We start from the raw sequence: 19890 nt of genomic DNA on the forward strand, positions 1-19890 counted from the left end.
ATTAAATCTCATCCATAAATGCCTACATATAAATTGTGTCACTGACTAACTACTTAAATAGTTCGTCATTAATTAAATTTCATCCATCGATACATACATAATTCGTGGCACTAGCTAACTACATAAGTCTTTCGTCATTAATTAAATCCCAGTCGTCGATACTCGATACCTATATAAATCGTGTTACTAGCTAATTACAACTTAAGCCATTCATCATTAATTAAATATTATCTGTGTTACTAGCTAATACCTAGTTAAACCGTTCATCGTTAATTAAATCTTATCTATGTATTTAGATTCGTTCATTAAATTTTATATGTGTATCTATCCAAATCGTGTCACCAACGAATTACCTAAATCATTCGTCATTAATTAAACCTCATCCACTGATACCTATATAAATCGTGTCACTAGCTAATTAGTTAAGTCACTCATAATTAATTAAATCTCATCCATCGATTCTTACATCGTTCAACATTATTTTACCATAAATTTTAGACAAATTTTATTGTCTAACTACGATCTTCTTCTCTCTTTTTTTATGAAAATGAAAATACGCAAGTATCATTCGTTTCCTACCTTCTTAAGTTTCAATTTGATTCATTTAATTAATACAAAATTTACTATGAATTTTATTGTTGGGTAAAAAACTTAAGTATCGTAATTACTACTATATAACAATACTTTTTTTCCAATTATATAACAATAGTTTTTTTATAATACTAGAATTTATATTTAAAATAAAATAAAAATAAAAAAGAAACGTACAAAATAGTCAGCGATGCTTATCCCATATCCCTTAATTTTCTCCAATTATTTTACCTTCCCTGATTTACTTAGTTTTGTTATATATTCTTTCCCATGAAGAGAGGTTTCTAACAAAAATAAATCTCCATGTCAACTATGATCGACTATTCAAAATGGATACCAACAATTTTTTAATTCTAATACAACACAACGGGCGATGAGACTCATCAGGTATTTGAATAAAAAAGGATTGATTTGGTATTTTTTTTACGTGATAAATATATTTGATTTTTAATCACCATCTGTGTTTAATTTTTTTGATAATTAATCGTTGGTTTATAAAGTACATTGTTATGGTGTAATATAAAATTTATATGATTTCGTTAATAGTCTGATGCATCGATTGGATGGATTTTGTTGTTGAATAAACATTAAATATTAGTAGTCGTTTTTGGTATAATATTAGGTTTTTGGTATATTATTAAATTTAGCTGATAATGAACATCGTTTTTTTTTTTCTGCAAGTTATATTTTTTGGTGGTATGGAAAAGAGCTTTGGTTGTTAAACCGTTTCATTGAATATTTTTTGGTATAACATTATGTTTGATTGATTACTGCACTAGCGTAAGTTGTTGTCCATATATAAACACCTAATTCGATTTTTTTTTATTATATGTGATCTAATTTAATTGGTATGTTGCATGCATCAATTAACAGCATACATCAATAATTTTTCTTGATGTGTGATATTTTGTTATTGGTATTTTTTAAGACCTTATACAAAGATCAACTTCAAATTAATTTTCTGGTACATGTGTTGGTGTATTTGTTTGTCTGATTGGTGTGAAAATGAATTTTATACATTAATTCTCAAATTCTTATAGTATGCGATTTGGTGTAATTATTAACTTTTAGACCATGTGTAAACACCAACTTCAAAATTGACTATCAAATATTTTTGGTAAAATATTTGGTACATTTATTGATGTATTAATTTTTCTGATTTGGCATTTATAACATGTTTAAAGAATTATTGAGTTGTCTACTTTGGTGTAGTTGATAGTGTAAATTATGCTTTGGTATGTGATTTGATAAGTGATTTGGTTAGTGATAGTTACCATTCATGGTAAGAGATTTTGTAAGTGATTTGATGAAAATGTGTAGTTTTATAGAATTGTGGTAAGTGATTTGGTACATTTAGGTGTAATTGATAGTGTGCATAAATAATAAAGTTTTTAACCACATTATGCACCATTTCGTATATAGCTTTTTTGGTGATATAAAAAAAATATGATTGTGTATTTTAAATTTGATTGTTATAACTATTGTTTAGTAGGTTCTTTAATTTTTTTTTGAAATTTATTGCAGGAAGGTATGTGGATTTCAAGATTGAAGGAGTGACATGTGTTGCAAATATCAATTGATTTTTTTTTTTAAGAGATCTAAAGTAAATTGTAGAAAATGTGTTGTAGCTTATTGAGGACCACAACAAGAGAACTTGTACTGAATATTTATTACCGAACATTGTTGAGTTAAGAATCTAATTGAATGATATTAGCGGATTTGAATTTTATTCGTTGTTTATTAAACATTCTTTTCAGAATCATATTTAATCATATGATGTAATTAGTTCTATTATTTATGTTGGTTTCCCTTGTGGTATAAAATGTCATTTGAAAAAATAAATGACACGAAATATCAATTAAATTGATATATTATATAGGGTATAATTCAATAATTGTTGGCATATTATATGGTACAATGTTAGTATCATTATATGGTATAATTTTGATATTAGAAATTTTTTATGTTATTCATAAATGGTGTCATATAGTTCTAGTATAATTTCAAGTTCTCAGGTTTGTACTAGTGTTAATTTTAAAAGATAATACTATCAAAATAATATTTTTCGTTTTGTTATAAATTGGCAATTTGAAAAAAAAATAATGACAAAAAATATCAACAAGTTCAATTTATTAAATAGTGCAGATGTAGCTATAATATTTGTATTTCACATAATACAATATTGATATAATTTTGATATTTTAGATGATACAATGCTAATATAATTTTGATATTTTAGATGATTATATATTGATATAACTTGGTGTTTTAGATGATACAATATTGATAAATTATATGGTTCATATATTTCTTTTACACAATTTTGATATATTATATGGTATATATTGAGGTGTAATATAATATTAACATATTATATACAACTTTACATCAAAGTTGTATGAAAATCTATATAATATGCAAGTTTTTAATTACTTTATGAAACTTTCTAGATTTAAATGGTTATTTAAGTTATGCCATACAAAATAAATATTTTTTCAAAAAAGATAAGGTAGATAAATTTCAGAAAAAAATTTGTCACAATACAAGAAAAAGATATTTGTATAAAAACAATTTTAAAGAGGTGAGAGAAGACTACAATTAATAAAGAGTATAATTATGATTGAAAAGTAAAAAAGTAAACAATAATTATCAATTTCATAAATTTAGCACATACCCCCCAAAAAAAAGGAAATAAATCGGATACTAAAATAAACAAAAAAAATCGAAATTCAATATATGGATAAAAAAAACAATATAAACAATATAATTATGATTGGAAAGCCAAAAAGTAAACAATAATTATCAATACACCATAAATTTAGCACATAATCCCCAAATATAGGAAAATAATCGTATACTAAAATATACAAAAAAAAATGGAAATTCAAGATATGAAAAAAAAATATATAAAAAATAAAATTATGATTGAAAAATCAAAAAGTAAATAATTATCAATTCCATAAATTTAGCACATAATCCCCCAAAAAAGGAAATAAATCAAATATTAAAATATATATTTTTTTAAATCGAAATTAAATATTCTATCATATTTATAATTTTAAGCTTAGTTTTGTAAATAAAAAAGAGTATATACATATATTGTATTGTTGTAATTTTCACTTTATTGTTTCGCCATCGCTAACTTTTTTTTTTCTTTTAAGGTCAAATTTTTGGTGGCCTTGATGGCCATTTTATTAATAACTAGCAAAAGCCAAATCAGTTTGGCCAAAACGCTACCTATATAGCGATGAATGAGTTTTTTTTTTTTTTTTAAGTTAACTTTTGAGTTTCATTGATATAAAGAAATATAGCGATGAATGAGTAAAATTAGTGCCAATATAATTTAACATCATTACATTTCTACTTTCTATTTTGCTAATATGAATTGTTATATGTAATTCGTTTGTCGTTAAATTTCTATTTTTCTGTTTTACTAAAATGTTAAAAGCATAATTCAACGTAGTTAAATTTTCTATTTCTCAATCGAAAGTGTGCGATCAACTCCCACTCATTCGTCGTTAGGTCCTATCAATATCCAGGAAAATTATATATATTTTTTTCTAATAATAGTTTCCAATAATTTGAGCAAAATTGTTACATTGACATACTCATTTACTCTCTAAGACTTTTAGGATATAGAAAATTTAAAATACAAAATCCGTCATTAATATCTCACAAAATTTATAGTAGGTACGAGCAATTTAACGACGAATTAACTTAATAACAAAAAAACTTCTTTTTTTTCCAAACTAAATTTTCCGAAAGGCACAAACATTTCCTAATTAATTACCACAACACTTTTAAGATGAAAGAAAATGTTGTAAATACCTAAGAGCATCTTCAACAAATAAATATCTCCAACTTACTATACTCAAAATCCCAGCACTTATTTTCTCCACCATTGCTTTTCCATCTTCAAGCTTCAATCCTAACCATAAATCTGCCACGAGACCGCTAACGGTCTCGATCGAGCAACACCCGGGCGGTGGTAGCTCCTCCGAAAACCATCCTTCTAACCCTAAAACAAACCTACCTTTCCCTTTACAATTCATCACATTGAAAACCCCTTTATACCCTTCCAAAATTACGTCCCACATTATTCTCACGTCTCCCAGGGTATCGAACGATCCCAAATCCCCGTTCTTGATATTAGTGACGGAGCCAGGAATCCTAACAAAGAAATTCAAAAAAATAATTAGGGGTAAATACACTTTAAGTATCCATAAAATTCGACAATGTGTGTATACATACACTCCCTATGTCCCAATTTTAAAAATTTGATCAAAATTCAAACATAAAAGCTTCTTAATTTTTTTATATTTGAATACTACTTTAAAAAATAGTACTCGTATAAAGCATCGTTATTAATAACTTAATATAAACTTTGATCAAAATTTGAACATAACACTTCTATCCGTTTGAAATAAAATTTATATATTTGAAAGCCAAATAATAAAAAACAGTATAACCCACCCTAATTAACAACTTAAAATATTTTTTTTAAAAAACAGTATAAACCACCTTGATTAATTAGGGAAAATATTTTAAAACATGATTAAAAAACTTGATTGACTCTCGTCAAAGAGAAATAACTTTCTACGAAAAGAATTCAATTGAACACACTTACCTCCTCCGATATTGCTCAACATCGATATCGAATCGAAAAACGCCTTTTTTGTCGAAACTAAGTTGATTTCCATGCTTGACTAAACTCACCACACACGTAGAGTTTTTATAAATGTTTAGTGCAAATATGACGTTTTTAAGCGAAATACAAGGTTTTGATGGCGGTTTCCATCGACGGTTACTCGCCCTCTGACCGAGGGCGAATAACCGCCTATAAGAAACACTCGAATCATCGTCGTCATCATTATTATTATTATTATTATTATTAAAATTATGAAGTGTTGATAGAGAAGGATAATGAGAACAACAAAGGGGTTGCCATATTTGATCTAAAGACATAGAAATTAACCATGATTTGCAAACACATGAAGAAATTGCTAGGGTTTTTGGATCAAGATGAGTTGCTACAAGAACAACAACTTGCCATGGAGGTGGTTGTTTTTGTGATGATAATGAAACTATGGACATTTTTTTTTTAATTTTATATGAAATAAGATAAGATACTCTAGAGAGTGAAATTTTATCCGATTTTAGTTAATTTTCTATAAATAAGTTTTAGTTAAGTGTGTATATATATATATATATATATATATATATATATATGTGATGACACGTGTTGAGTTCTTGAAAATTTTGCATGTTTGGTGGCATGCCACGTATATGTAATTTGGCTACTCACACATTAGTCCTAGTTTATTGACACGCTTCAAGGATAAAGATTATGTTTTTTTTTATTCGGTGTCCGGAATGCATTATTCATATTAAATTAAAAAATCAAATTAAATTTTAATTTGAATTGATTTTTTATATTTTTGATTTAATTTTGGATTAATAATTAATTTGTTTGATTTTTTTAATTTGATTTCGGATTTAGAAAAGAAAAAAAAATAAAAAAACTAATTTTATATATAAGTTTAGAATTAAGTTGGAGTTAACCACTTTTGTCCCTTTTTAGTTATTACCTTTCATTATGATTATGTTCATATTTTATGTTTATTTATAATTGATATGCCTATAAGTATTGTATTTTAAATTTTACTTATGATTTATATTAGAAAGTATATTCAAGGGATTCAATACTCACTTCTCCTAGTATATATATATATAAATTCAAATTACAAATATAACTATGATTATGTTATTAATTAATGACATAACCGAATAATCAAACCAAAAAAATCTAAACCGAATAGAAAAAAATCAAACAAATCAAATCTATTTTGATTCGAATTGAGTTACACCTTTTCAAAAATTAAAAATTAAAAAATTCAAATTAAATCAAAAAATCAAGTGCACACTCTTAAATTCTGATATCAATAATGAAGTTCAATAAATTTATTTTATACTGAAAAAATTGGAATAAAGCGTTGTGATGTTCAAAATATTTATAGTTCATTAGCAAAGTTCACATAATAATTCGTCTCCCTCGAGACATATTGAGTAGTAATTCTATCGTCTTCGATAAATATTTATGATCTTTAAAATATTTACATGAAAATTTGTCTTTTCTTTCGATATATTTATCAATTGTTAATCGTGATCAGTTTATTATCTTTAATAAATATTTATAATCTTTAAAATATTTACATAATGATTTTGTCTTTCCGATCGACATATCAAATCATAATATGTTTTTGTCTTCAATAAATATTTACGATCTTTAAAACATTTGCATAAAGATTTATCTTCCCTTTCTACATATATATTAAAGACTAGCTTATTGTCTTCAATAAATATTTACAATCTTTTAAGACATTTGCATAATGGTTTATCTTTCCTCCCAACTGTCCCGACATATCAAATCGTGACCAGCTTATTTCTTGAATAAATATTTACAATCTTTAAAATATTTACATAAAGATTTGTCTTTTCTTCCGACATATCAAATCGTGATCGACTTATTGTCTTCAATAAATTTTTATCATCTTTAAAGCATTTACATAATGATTTGTCTTTCCTCCAGACATATCAATCGTGACGAGCTTATTGTCTTCAATAAATATTTACAATACTTAAAACATTTACGTAATGATTAATTTGTCTTTGCCCCCGACATATCAAATTAGTAGTAACTTTGTTGTCTTCAATAGATATTTACACGAAGATTTGTCTTTTCTTTCGGCACACAAATCAAAGTCGATTGTGACCAGTTTATTGTCAATATATATACAATCTTTGCAATATTTACATAGTGATTTGTCTGTGCTCTCGACATATCAAATAATGTTCAGCTTATTGTCTTCAATAAATATTTACGATCTTTAAAATATTTTACATAAAGCTATTTTTCTTCCCTTCCTACATATATATATATATCAAAGACTAGCTTATTGTCTTAAATAAATATTTATAATTTTTTAGGATATTTATAACTACTAGAAAATTATAAATTACCTGCGAAATTTACTTAGGGATTATTTTCGTAGCAATTTCCTACGATTTTTCATGCGGAAATATGAAATTCCTAAATTCTAGACTTTTTTACATGCGAAAGAATTTTTTTCAGAAAGATTGGTAGGTAAATTTGGCGTCTTTTTCACAAAACTATTTCTTGGAAAGTTATTTGGGGGGAATAATTTGCAAGTACCATTTTCATAGTTAAATTCTCAAGTAATGAAAAAAATATTTTTTTTATCTATTTGCAAGAAAATTCCTAGATAAACTTATTTGTGAATTTAGCTAAAAAATTATCTAAATTTTTTTGTATATGTGGTATTACTTGGGAATTTCCGTTTCACAATTTTTTGGGGGATTTATTTTTTAGAATTTTACTTGGAAATTTTCTTACTTGAAAAATTAATTGGGGATTTCATTATTGTGAATTTGATTGAAGATTTTTCGAGGGATTTACTTGAAAATAGGCATACTTTAAAAAATTTAAATATAATTTAAATGGAAATTTTCTCTTGGAATCTAAGGATTTTTAAATTTGGAATCTTCGAGGAATATTTCCTTAAAAATATATTTACAAAAATTAGAAAATTATAATAATATATAAAAATGTCATTGATATTAGAATAATTTTATTGTTAAATATGCATTCTACTTTTTAGGTTAAATAAATTAGTATACAATATTATCAATCTAATATGATGTTGGAACATTACCATAAATGTCAAAATCAATACGATTAACTTATATAAAATTAATATTTAATCTCACTAAAAATCAAAGATGCCAATTTTTTTTTTATTTTTTGATTTGAAAGATACAAAACATTAAAATAATATGACTAGTTTTTATCCAATAGAAAAATAATTATCATAAATGTAATCAATTTTGATTTAAGATTATTTTATATTAAATTGTGTATTACTATGTAAATCAAGCACTATTTTTAAGTAGAGAAAAATTCAATTATATATATTATTACGTGAAGTTTAATTACCCCTTGTTGATAAAATTATATGAAATGAAAAATCAATATTTTTTTATTATACATTCCATTGATATATCTTTTGTTTACCAGCATTAAAAATGATCTAATTTCTCTATAGTAAGTTATTAAGCGATATTTATTTGCAAATATATAATCAAATTAAAATTATAAATACCATCACTATCTAATAAGATATGCTATTGATTATTGATTATAACTTCCTTGCACTTTAAACTTATAATTATATTTATATTTTTAGTTATTTATTTTAACAACTTTGTATGTGTAATTTAAATTTTGTCTATGTTTAATATGTTTAGTTATGAATCTTATCTCATAGAAAGTGAGTGTTAAAGAAATTTAAATAATAATTAATATGTTTACAAAGAATTTTTTTTAAAAAATTATTAGAATATATTCACGAGGCTAGTAAAAAATTTTGTAGTAGGAAAATTCCCTTATTTTTAGTATATTTTGTAAGAAAATTCGGAAGTTGGTATATTTTGTATGAAAATTCGCAAGTAAAAAATAATTACCTACTAAGATTTTACCTATGTAATCCACACTTTTCTAGTAATTAGATAATGATTTGTCTTTCCTTCCATCTGTCCTCACATATCAAATCGTGACCACTTATTGTCTTCAATAAATATTTACAATTTTTAAAAACATTTACATAAAGATTGGTTGTTCCTTCTAACATATCAAATCATGATCAACTTATTGTCTTCAATAAATATTTACATAAAGATTTGTCTTTCTTTCCGACATATCAAATCGTGACCAACTTATTATCTTCAATAAATATTTACAAAATTTAAAGCATTTGCATAAAAATTTGTCTTTTCAATAGACATATCAATCGTGACGAACTTATTGTCTTCAATAAATATTTACAATCCTTAAAACATTTACGTAATGATTTGTCTTTTCTCCCGACATATCAAATCGTGACGAGCTTATTGTCTTCAAATAAATATTTACAATCCTTAAAACATTTACGCAATGATTTGTCTTTTCTCCTGACATATCGAATCGTGATGAGCAATTATCTTCAATAAACATTTACAATCTTTAAAACATTTACCTAATAATTTATCTTTTCTCCTGACATATTAAAATCGTGACCTCATTATCTTCAACAACATTTAAAATGGGACGGAGCGGATAGTGTTGTAAACATGGTTAAGTTAATGTGTACGTAAGGGATGGAGCATGAACTAAGAAGGAAAGAAAAAAAACTGACACAAATTATCCCAAGTTCCAGAAAGTCTTGATCAAATAAATGTTATTCCTTCGTTTTAATTTGTTTGTATGATTTTATGAAATCATGGAAAGTAAATTAAAGATATTTAGAATGTATCAAATGTCCTTTAATCCAGTGATTTTCACATGCTGAAAAGTTGAGTAAAAAGAAAAGTAAGACAAACAAATTAATATCGAGATATTTCCTTATTAATTGGAATGAAAAGATACATACTTTACACAATCTCAAAGCTACAGTACAGAACCTTGCTAATTTAATTGTCAATAATTCCCAATAAGTATGTAATGAGCCTCATTTGGCTTTTACAAAAATTTCTTCCTTTTTATGCCTGAACAAATAGTGTAAAAATTACATATAAATCATAGTTGCCTAGTTCTTCGAAACAAGGATAGTCGTTAGTTCATGAATGGAATGCGAGGAAGAAAGATAAGCATTTGGCAGGGAGCCAGAAACCATCCGTTATCGAGTGGAAAGAAGCTAATAAACCTAACAAATTAACGATCAATGAACCTTGTTAACGAGTAATTTTACTCTAAGCTAGATCGAGTGATCTCATACGCCAAGAAACAAGCAACATTTGCAGGAATACTACGCGCCATAGCCGATCCAAAGCCCTTGTAAAGGCCTTTTACACCCTCTGATGCAACAATCTTTTTGTGCCTCCTACCAAGTACTGTTTTGTCTCTTCGTAATACACACTAAACATAGCAGCATTTTCCTGTACTTCACATGCCAAAGTTGGGAACAAGCCCTTGAATAGACCCCTTACACCTCCTTCGAATTTAAGAACGTGTCTTGCAACGTCCATTGGCACTGTATACTTCACTGCCACAACAGTTGAGGCAACACTTGCCAATGCACTCTGTGAAATGACAAATGTACTTTTCATTAGAGTTTGAGTAGAATTATATTTAACTATGATATGATAGCCTAAAGTATATGAGCAATATCGATTTGTCGTAGGTCTGAACCCTACATGGAGAGATGTGATTGATTCTGAATGAAGGAGCTCGCTCTGCCTGTTAAAAGAGTAGGTAACCCGTCCCATGTCTTTGTTTCTACTATATTCTATCTCATCGTATCACATTTTGTGTCGTATGCGATCCCTAATTCTTGTTCACCCTGAATGATCGTGTTGGGTGAAAGTGTAACCTCGTATGATTGTGTCGGGTGAGCAACAACTAATCTGTAACAATACTTACTTAAAGGCATTGATTTGAATTTTTCCCCAAATCAGACTTCAAATCAATGCCAAATACAAGAAATAAAAAATAGCTTACGGTTAATACGAAAAAATGCAAGATTCTTTGAAAAAGAGTGGGTTAACTCGGAAATCTGGGACCTTGGCTTAATAATGAATGATGGGAGGCTAGTAAGTAACTAAATTTAATTATGATATCGTAACCTATAATATAGGAGCAATACCTACTATAACGGATTAAATTACATTAATAGAATGAAATGGACGTGGAGAAAGTGTCAAACATGCAGTTTATCAACAAATAGAATACTATGTAGCAAGATAAAAATTCTCTAAACTTATGTCGAGTGAGTTATGTCCGGATATATAAAGGTACTTTGGTCCATAACTTTTCATTTAATGAGCACCAAGGATAAAATTTAAAAATCGTCACATTTGAGGGAAAAAATTAAAGACCACCCCAAAATAAAGACAATCCATACAATAACTTAGGATCATTTGCACTTTAGCCTCTATTTTGTACTATTTGTTTTAAAATTTTACCCTTTAGGTAAACAACTTTTTGTTACAAGACATAAATTTATATATTCATATCATAAAATTCATCAGTTACTTTCCATGCTTTTAAAAAACTCATGACCCACTTATAGGGCTAGGCATAATATGGTTAAAACCGAAAAAATCGATCAAATCAAATTTTTTTAATTTTGGTTTCGATTTTTCAGTTTTTTTGATCGGTTTCGACTTCAAATTTCAATATTTCAATTTTTCGATTCGGTTTTCGATTTTTAAGCTGAAGAAAGTCGATTAACCAAAATATATATATCAATATATATATTCTCCAGTCTTTACACTCTATTAACTAATCACTATTCATCCCATATATTTGAACTATATCTTTGTTGATGTAAGATAAACAGGTGATTATGTATATGATTTCATAGATAATATATTCTTTAATTTTTATTTTTATTTTTTAGGTAAAAAAGGAAACCTTTCTCAGTTTAGTATGGACAGTTAGATATTATCTTTGATTTATGTACACATTCAATCGAGAAATCAAATATGAGAGCTAACAACAAGAGCGTCATCTATTATGTTATAACTTATAAAATAAAAATCAATATAAAAAATAATATTTAATTATTCTCTTCACATGTTCGTGTGACATCTAAACAGTTTAACGTGAGATACGTATGCAAAGCACATCTCATTAGATGATACGAAAAATACACAGATATCATCTATAAAGTAATATTACTGAGATACGACTAATTACATGATTGCACCTCATCAATTTTGAAATAAATATATACATTATTGCATTGAACTAATAAATTTTTTCATTCTATCTTCGTAGGTTCGCGTGATAAGTGATATTTACAACGATCAACATTGAACATTCACAAAAAAATCTACAATATTATTTTGTGCAAAACTGATTATTCAAATCTTCGCTTAAATAAAAAATACAATATACTATAACATATATTTTCTGAATTGATAATCAGTTACACGTGTCGAAAAACTAGTATTCATATGACCCAAAAGTCAAAACCCAATTTTCCCAAATTAGAAGACAGAAATCCTAAACTAAAATCCCCACGCAGCTCATCTCTCAAGTCTCAACTCTCATCTCTAACTCTCGTCAGTCACTCTCAGGCCAGCCGGCGCCGCTGCTCAGTTGACTGGCCAGTGGCCACTGCCCACTGCTCACGCTCGTGAGTCGCGCCTCGAAGGTACTAGTTTGTTTTCTCTGTGAATATACTGTATTACTAGTTTGTTTTAACCATTTGGTTCGTAAATTTTATTGACTCAATTAATTTGAATTTGAATTTAAATTCATCAGCAGTAGGCTGCAGGGATACAATGTTCTCCACCTAAAAGTTACCAACACTCAAGCTTATTTGATAATTTGTAATGAAAATCTTAATTCCACTACTATTTCGCAACTATTCTTTTTCATGTTCCATATACTCATATTCATAATCTTTATTTTGATGGTAAGTTAATAATGGAATCTAATAAACTTGTGGAAAACAACACGAGTAGCACTCTAGGAGCTCACATTAGAGTTTTTTTTATTCCTTAAATGTAACTATGTGATTATTTGTGTGATCTGTGAACTGTAAATTGTAATGTACTGCGTCTTTCTGTAATTAAGTTTTTTATAGGCAGCTCTGTTGATATTTGTGTTAAATGAGTATTCATGAAGCAGCGTTGAGTCATGAGTGTCTATCATCCTTAGAATCAGTTTCGTTTGAATATTTTAGTCAATGACATGGTAAGTTGCAAGTTGAATGCTTGTTGAAATTTGAAGGCAAAAGCCAAACTGTATGGCATAGATTGCTGGAGTTTGGAGAGTATATCGTTAAGTGTTGATTGTTGTAGAAGTTAATGTTGATTGTTGTACAGTTAGTGATTTCTGTTGCTCTCGGTTGTTCCTTGTACCTTGATTATTGTATTGTAGTTTCTGTTCTGTTACTATCTATTGTTTTTTGAGAACCTCTTAAGGCGGGGTAAGGTTTGGGTACACTCTACTTTCTCTAGACTCCACTTGTGGGAGTGGGATTTCAATGGGTATGTTGTTGTTGTTGTTAAGATTTGGGTTGCATGGTCTAATGCTTCTACATCATGTTGTAGATCGGTAGTTGTTTAGGGTTCACACTTGAGTTGAAAAAGGGCAGTAGATCTTGTCTTTTTAAGGGTTTGAATAATTAACGTTATTGTTGAGCTGATTCTGCAGTGTTCTGATATTACAACTGTTTTGTTGTTTTGAATAGTTGTTGAGTTTCAGCTTTTGGGTTTCAGCTTGGTATCTCCAATTTCTTTCTAATGGCTGTAAGTTTTTTTTTTTTTAAAAAATAATGTTAAGATTGTGGATTCCATAGCTAATGTTTTTCTTAAGTTCTCAGATTGACAAACTCTTCAAAGATGAAGCCACTGAGGAAAAGGGTGAGCGAGCTAGGATGGTAAGTCTCATTTTGTTACCCAAAGATCGAGCATCATGTGAGAAAGACTCACTGGTTGCATTGCCATGTTATATAGCTGCTTACGACTATTATTCTTCGATTTTCTGAAACCATTTGAGTGTTTCAAAATTTAGGCATCCTTTATTGGAGCAATGGCAATTGCTGACTTGGTAAAGACAACCTTAGGACCTAAGGGAATGGTAAGAACTAAGTTTTTGATTATGTATTTTCTGGTATTAAGAAATGAGAAGAGTTAGGATTGTGGGTTTGATAGATACTTCATTTTGTTTCAAAATTTGTAGGATAAAATTCTGCAATCAACAGGCAGAGGACACAGCGTTACAGTTACCAATGATGGTGCAACAATTTTGAAGTCCCTTCATATTGATAATCCAGCTGCCAAGGTCCTTGTTGGTATCCTTGATGTTTTTGTGTTCCTTGTATTTTTTCCCTGAAGTAAGTGAGCATTTTTCTTATGGGCGGTAGATAGTTCTGCCATCTTTTGAAATAATAGTGTAATTAGTTGGTTGTTGACCTCTATGGCCACTATTGTTCAAGGTAAAGTTGGATCGTATCCAATAACGAATCCGCTGAACATAGTGTTTAATAGGTTCATCTAGACAAATGGCTAACAGGTAATAGGGGTTCAGTGGAAGATTACACAACTTACTTTCTTTTTTGTTTTTATCATTTAAAAGAAAGGCTAGATATATACTACTTAATTAAGACCTTTTACAGATAGTTGAATGAGATTGTCACTGAAACTTCATCATAGGAAAGATCCCGGAGAACAAAATGATGTGATTTTATGCAATGTTATACCTTGACCCTTTATAAGATATCTCCAAGGTACAGGATGATGAAGTTGGTGATGGGACAACTTCAGTAGTCGTTTTGGCTGGAGAACTTTTGAGGGAGGCAGAGAAGCTGGTAAACGCAAAAATTCATCCAATGACAATTATAGCAGGTTTGTTCTGATGATCTGATGTCTTAACATGTTTTCTACAGGCATACACTTGTGTATGTATATCATTGACACTTCATTCAAGCTTCTTATATTCAGAATAGTAGAGTACAAACTGCTCATAGACTGCTTCATTGAGTTTTCTTGTGTACCATTACTGCGGTACTTGCTTGCTGTTTTGTCTTTAAGTGGGCATCTTTTCTTTTATCTATTGAAGCATCTAGTGTTCTTGCTTTCCAATGCTTGATGGTTGTTAATCTAGAAAAAGCTCGACTATTTATCCTTGGATGAAATGCTAAGATAGGCTTAAAGTTTGCACCAGAACATAAGTACCTAGCTTCCTAGGTATCTGTACATTAGTAACATGTGCAGTGATTGAATGCTGAATTCTTGGGAAAATTTTGTTTTACATTGATTTCTTTCCGTCTGTCAGTCTCGGTGGGAAGAGATTGCCTTGTAAGGAGGTAGAAGGTACCTGGTAGAATAGTCGAGGTGCTATGTAAGCTGGCTTAGATACCTACTTTTAAAAACATAAACAACTATAAAGGAGATATTGCCAAGAGGTGGCATAAATTCCTTCACACCCCAACATTTCCATCCAAAACGCAGCTAAAATATTTTTCTTTTCTGCTTATCAAGCCAAAACGTATCTAGTTCCTATTTCTTAGTTATATGCTAAGTTGATAGTATCTGAGGTACCTAATCTGGTTCATGCGTAGTGCTACCTATCAATAGTTTATTTGTTTCTTTATATCAGGTTTCCGGATGGCATCCGAGTCTGCCCCGCAATGTTCTGGAGCAGAAGGTCGTGGATAACAAGCAGGATGCAGGTATTGTTGCTTGAGTTGTCAGTTGTATGTAACATCATAGCAGAGAACCTACACATTTAATGGCATATATTGATTTTGATTTTCCTTAGACTGGTACACCACTTTCTCTTTGAACAATGCCAAGATAACTTTTTTCTGGATGCTAGTAGCTGATAATCAATCAGTCCAAGAGTTATTTATTCATCTTGCTTTTTCTCATTATGATATGGTCATTTCCTTTATTTGTTGCAGAGAAGTTCCGATCAGACTTGATGAATATTGCAAGGACTACTTTGAGTTCAAAAATCTTGTCTCAGGACAAGGAGCATTTTGCAAAACTGGCTGTTGATGCGGTTATGAGGTTAAAGGTCAATATTTCATCTGCTTTAGCGACTTACAAAGAAAATGTTTTTTCTTTTTAATCGTGTGATCTTGGTCGATCTGCATTATTCAAAATTCTAATGTGAATGAAACTTAGTTTTCCTCTTCCTTATCTATAAATAAACAGAGTCTTTCTTTTTTCCTTGGCCAGACACTAAATATTTTTCTTCGAAGGGTTAGAGATTTGGTTTCGCCAAATTAGGACTTTTTCGCTTTCTTTCAGCGAATAAGTTCATCAACTTCTGCTTTATATTGTCTAATGTGAAAAATTAACAATGAAAATGAGTCTATCACTTATCTATTGGTAGAAAGATGTGTGCTCTCTCATTCACTCTTCCCATCCCCTTCCGTTTGTTAGTTTTATTCATATATCGTGTTTTCAATCTTTTGCTAAATTGATTGTAATAACAGGGAAGTACCAATCTTGAAGCAATCCAGATAATTAAGAAACCTGGAGGGTCATTGAAGGATTCATTTTTAGATGAAGGGTGAGTAAATAAGCTCAAGTTTTCTTCTGGTTTGAACTATTTACTACTATATGCATAGTCTTCCCATGTCTAGGCTCTTCTGATTTATCTGTTCTTCATTCTCAAAAATGGTAATTTCTGATTTAAGACATATGACTGTAGTGCTTTATTGATTCTTGCATCTTTGTTCTGTGTTTACATTGGTGAAAACAGCCTGTTTATCCAATGTGATTCCACTGCAATTGTTACTGTATCCTTCAGTTGATGAATCCGATGTCCGTAGAGTTGGTTTTCTTGGGCCTTAACTAATTGTAGAAGAGTCTGCCTTGAGCCATCATTAGCCTACGTTTCTTGGCCTTAACTAATTCCAGTACTTGGTTAGATTGGTGCTTGTTTCTTCCGTTACTCTCTTGATTAGAGTAACTGAAACACTCAATTCACATTAAATGATCCCAAACCACATAATCCAGACTTGATATGGAATTACTTTCTGGCGTTATGTAGAAATATAAGTTACTGCAGTTCCTTTTTCTTGATGAAAGACAAATCGTCTAGGAAAAGCTTTTTATTTTATACTCTTTTGAAGTGGCAGTAAAGTTTCTTTTTGTAGGTTTATTTTGGACAAAAAGATTGGGGTTGGCCAACCAAAACGCATAGAAAATGCTAAGATTTTGGTGGCAAATACTGCTATGGATACAGATAAAGTGAAGATATATGGTGCACGTGTTTGAGTTGACTCAATGGCCAAGGTTGCTGATCTAGAAGCAGCTGAAAAGGAAAAAATGAGAGAGAAGGTGCAAAAGATCATTAGTCATGGAGTAAATTGCTTTGTTAACCGACAGCTGATCTACAATTTCCCAGAGGAACTATTTGCTGATGCTGGGATACTTGCAATAGAGCATGCTGACTTTGATGGTATTGAGCGGTTGGGCTTAGTTACTGGGGGAGAAATTGCATCGACAAACTTATCGAGGAGATCATGATTGGTGAAGAGAAGCTGATCCACTTCTCTGGGGTTGCAATGGGACAGGCATGTACAATTGTTCTGAGAGGTGCAAGGTGAGTTGGTGTTACGGTGTCTGCCTTTTATTTTCATATGTTTCAGTTGCTTGTGCAAGCTTGTTATGCATAACTGTGATGTCCCTTGTGTGAGTATTAAACCAAGACATTGTAGACGCATAATTTTTACCTCTCCCTCCTCTTAAAGGTAGTTTGAGCATTTAAATTTGTTCTTGAAGTCTAGGGATAATTATTTTTTATGTAAAAGAAAAAGAAGCATTGTTCGACTGTTTGTTTTTACTTTTACTGGAGGACCTGCTTGACCCCTTAGTGCTTGTGTTCTCTGAAAATGGATCTGATGGTAATTGGCCCACCTTGCATTCTTCTGGACTCTTTGTGTTTTCCTTAGTGGGTTTTAAATATGATGATATGTTCTACTTGTGATGTGTTTCCTTGTTAACATCTCCGTTTGTTCTTTTTTTCAGCCCTCATTACTGGATGAAGCTGAAAGATCTCTGCATGATGCATTGTGTGTATTATCTCAGACAGTAAATGACAGCAGGGTTCTACTTGGAGGTGGATGGCCCGAGATGGTGATGGCTAAGGCGGTTGATGAACTAGCTAAGAAGACTCCAGGTAAAAGGTCTCATGCAATTGAGGCTTTCACCCGTGCACTTTTGGCAATTCCAACCACCATTGCCGACAATGCTGGGTTAGACAGTGCTGAGCTGATTGCTCAGCTTCGTGCTGAACACCACAAGGACGAAAACAATGCAGGAATTGATGTCATCTCTGGATCTGTGAGTAACTGATTTAAGATTTTTAAAATGAACTTTGTTGTCATGCTATGAGTTCAGAACAGTTTCGAGTATGGAGCTGTTCNGACAGTGCTGAGCTGATTGCTCAGCTTCGTGCTGAACACCACAAGGACGAAAACAATGCAGGAATTGATGTCATCTCTGGATCTGTGAGTAACTGATTTAAGATTTTTTAAATGAACTTTGTTGTCATGCTATGAGTTCAGAACAGTTTCGAGTATGGAGCTGCTCTGAGCTTGTTGTCTCTGCTTAGTTTTTGCTTGACTTTACCTTAAGCTTTAAAATAAGTTCAAGATGGAAACGATAAAAAGCTAAAACTGATACGATATCCTAAAGTTAGCTCTAGTTGGTAAATCTCTAGTCAGATCTGTTTTCCTTCTCGAGAGATTTCACCATAACCACCAGTTAACTTTAAATAGTTGGTGCTTAATTTGTTTGCAACTCGATCGATGTTTGATAAAGTCAATGTTTGCCTCTCTCTCTCTCTCTCTTGTGGATGAATCTGCTTTCTTGCTTGCTTATTAAGAGTCTAAATTCACTTATTCAACTGGGCAGGTTGGAGATATGTTAGAGCTAGGAATATGTGAGTCATTCAAAGTGAAACAGGCAGTATTGCTCTCTGCCACTGAGGCTGCTGAGATGATCCTAAGGGTTGACGAGATCATCACTTGCGCCCCCCGGAGGAGGGAGGGAATGTAAAAAAACACTATTGGTCATGTTTAAGCTGTTGAGACGACTCATATTATTATGGTTTGAGATGGTAGGTGTTGACAGTCGTAAACGAACCAAAATGATAGATAGATTGCTATTGGAACCATGCACTAGGTTGAGTAGTTTATTTTGTTTTTGTTTTTTGAGGAAATGCTTTGGTTTATAAGTTTTAAGTAAATGCATGGTTCTATTACACCTCCGCGCTGCAACTGCCAAAGGATAATATGTCCAACTTTATAGAAGCAGAGTATGTTTGTTCTTTCGATGTATTTTGGGTTTGAACTTGAACCACTTCAAACACTAGTGTACTTCTGGCGAAAAGACAATTACCCCTATCATATATTGCTTTTTCATTTCCGTGTCATGTCAATAGTGAACAACTATTATTTGACATAAGAAGTATTATTTTACGTAGTTACTCCCTCTGTCCATCTTTACTTGTCCACTATACTAAAAATTGTTGTCCAACAATATTTGTCTAGTTTTAAAATAAAAAACAGGAGATAATTTACCCTTTTTGTGTCTATTTTACCCTTCCTATTAAATACTACTTCCTCCATCCTATATTAGCTAATCACTTTTCATTTGCACAGTACTTGAGAAAATCATAAATAAGAAGATAATTTTACTAATTCACCCCTTAAAAAAACTTGTTGAAAATTTTACAAATAAATATAAACACTTTAAAAAAGAATTAATTGCAAA

At 30.2% G+C, this 19890-nt stretch overlaps 1 protein-coding gene and 1 pseudogene across 1 annotated transcript; one reads left to right on the forward strand and one right to left on the reverse strand.

Moving 5' to 3' along the window:
• Nucleotides 1-4391: 4391 nt before the first annotated feature.
• On the reverse strand, nt 4392-5685 carry LOC125856718 (probable F-box protein At5g04010). The gene is made up of 2 exons (XM_049536341.1): nt 5219-5685; nt 4392-4761 (listed from the first exon to the last, which is right to left on the reverse strand). Exons 1-2 carry the CDS (start codon nt 5683-5685, stop codon nt 4392-4394), a joined length of 837 nt encoding a protein of 278 aa, XP_049392298.1.
• Nucleotides 5686-13788: 8103 nt separating this feature from the next.
• On the forward strand, nt 13789-19253 carry LOC125856746 (T-complex protein 1 subunit beta-like; annotated as a pseudogene).
• The last annotated feature ends 637 nt before the right edge of the window (nt 19254-19890 follow it).

Source organism: Solanum stenotomum, chromosome 2 (assembly GCF_019186545.1).
Source record: "Solanum stenotomum isolate F172 chromosome 2, ASM1918654v1, whole genome shotgun sequence".
Taxonomy (NCBI): domain Eukaryota; kingdom Viridiplantae; phylum Streptophyta; class Magnoliopsida; order Solanales; family Solanaceae; genus Solanum; species Solanum stenotomum.

Excerpts from the sequence above, each read along its gene's own strand:
- LOC125856718 (XM_049536341.1), bottom strand. The coding sequence starts at position 5,685 with ATGTCCATAGTTTCATTATCATCACAAAAACAACCACCTCCATGGCAA. Across the intron at positions 4,762-5,218 it reads GTTGAGCAATATCGGAGGAG|GATTCCTGGCTCCGTCACTA; the intron begins GTAAGTGTGTTC and ends TTTCTTTGTTAG.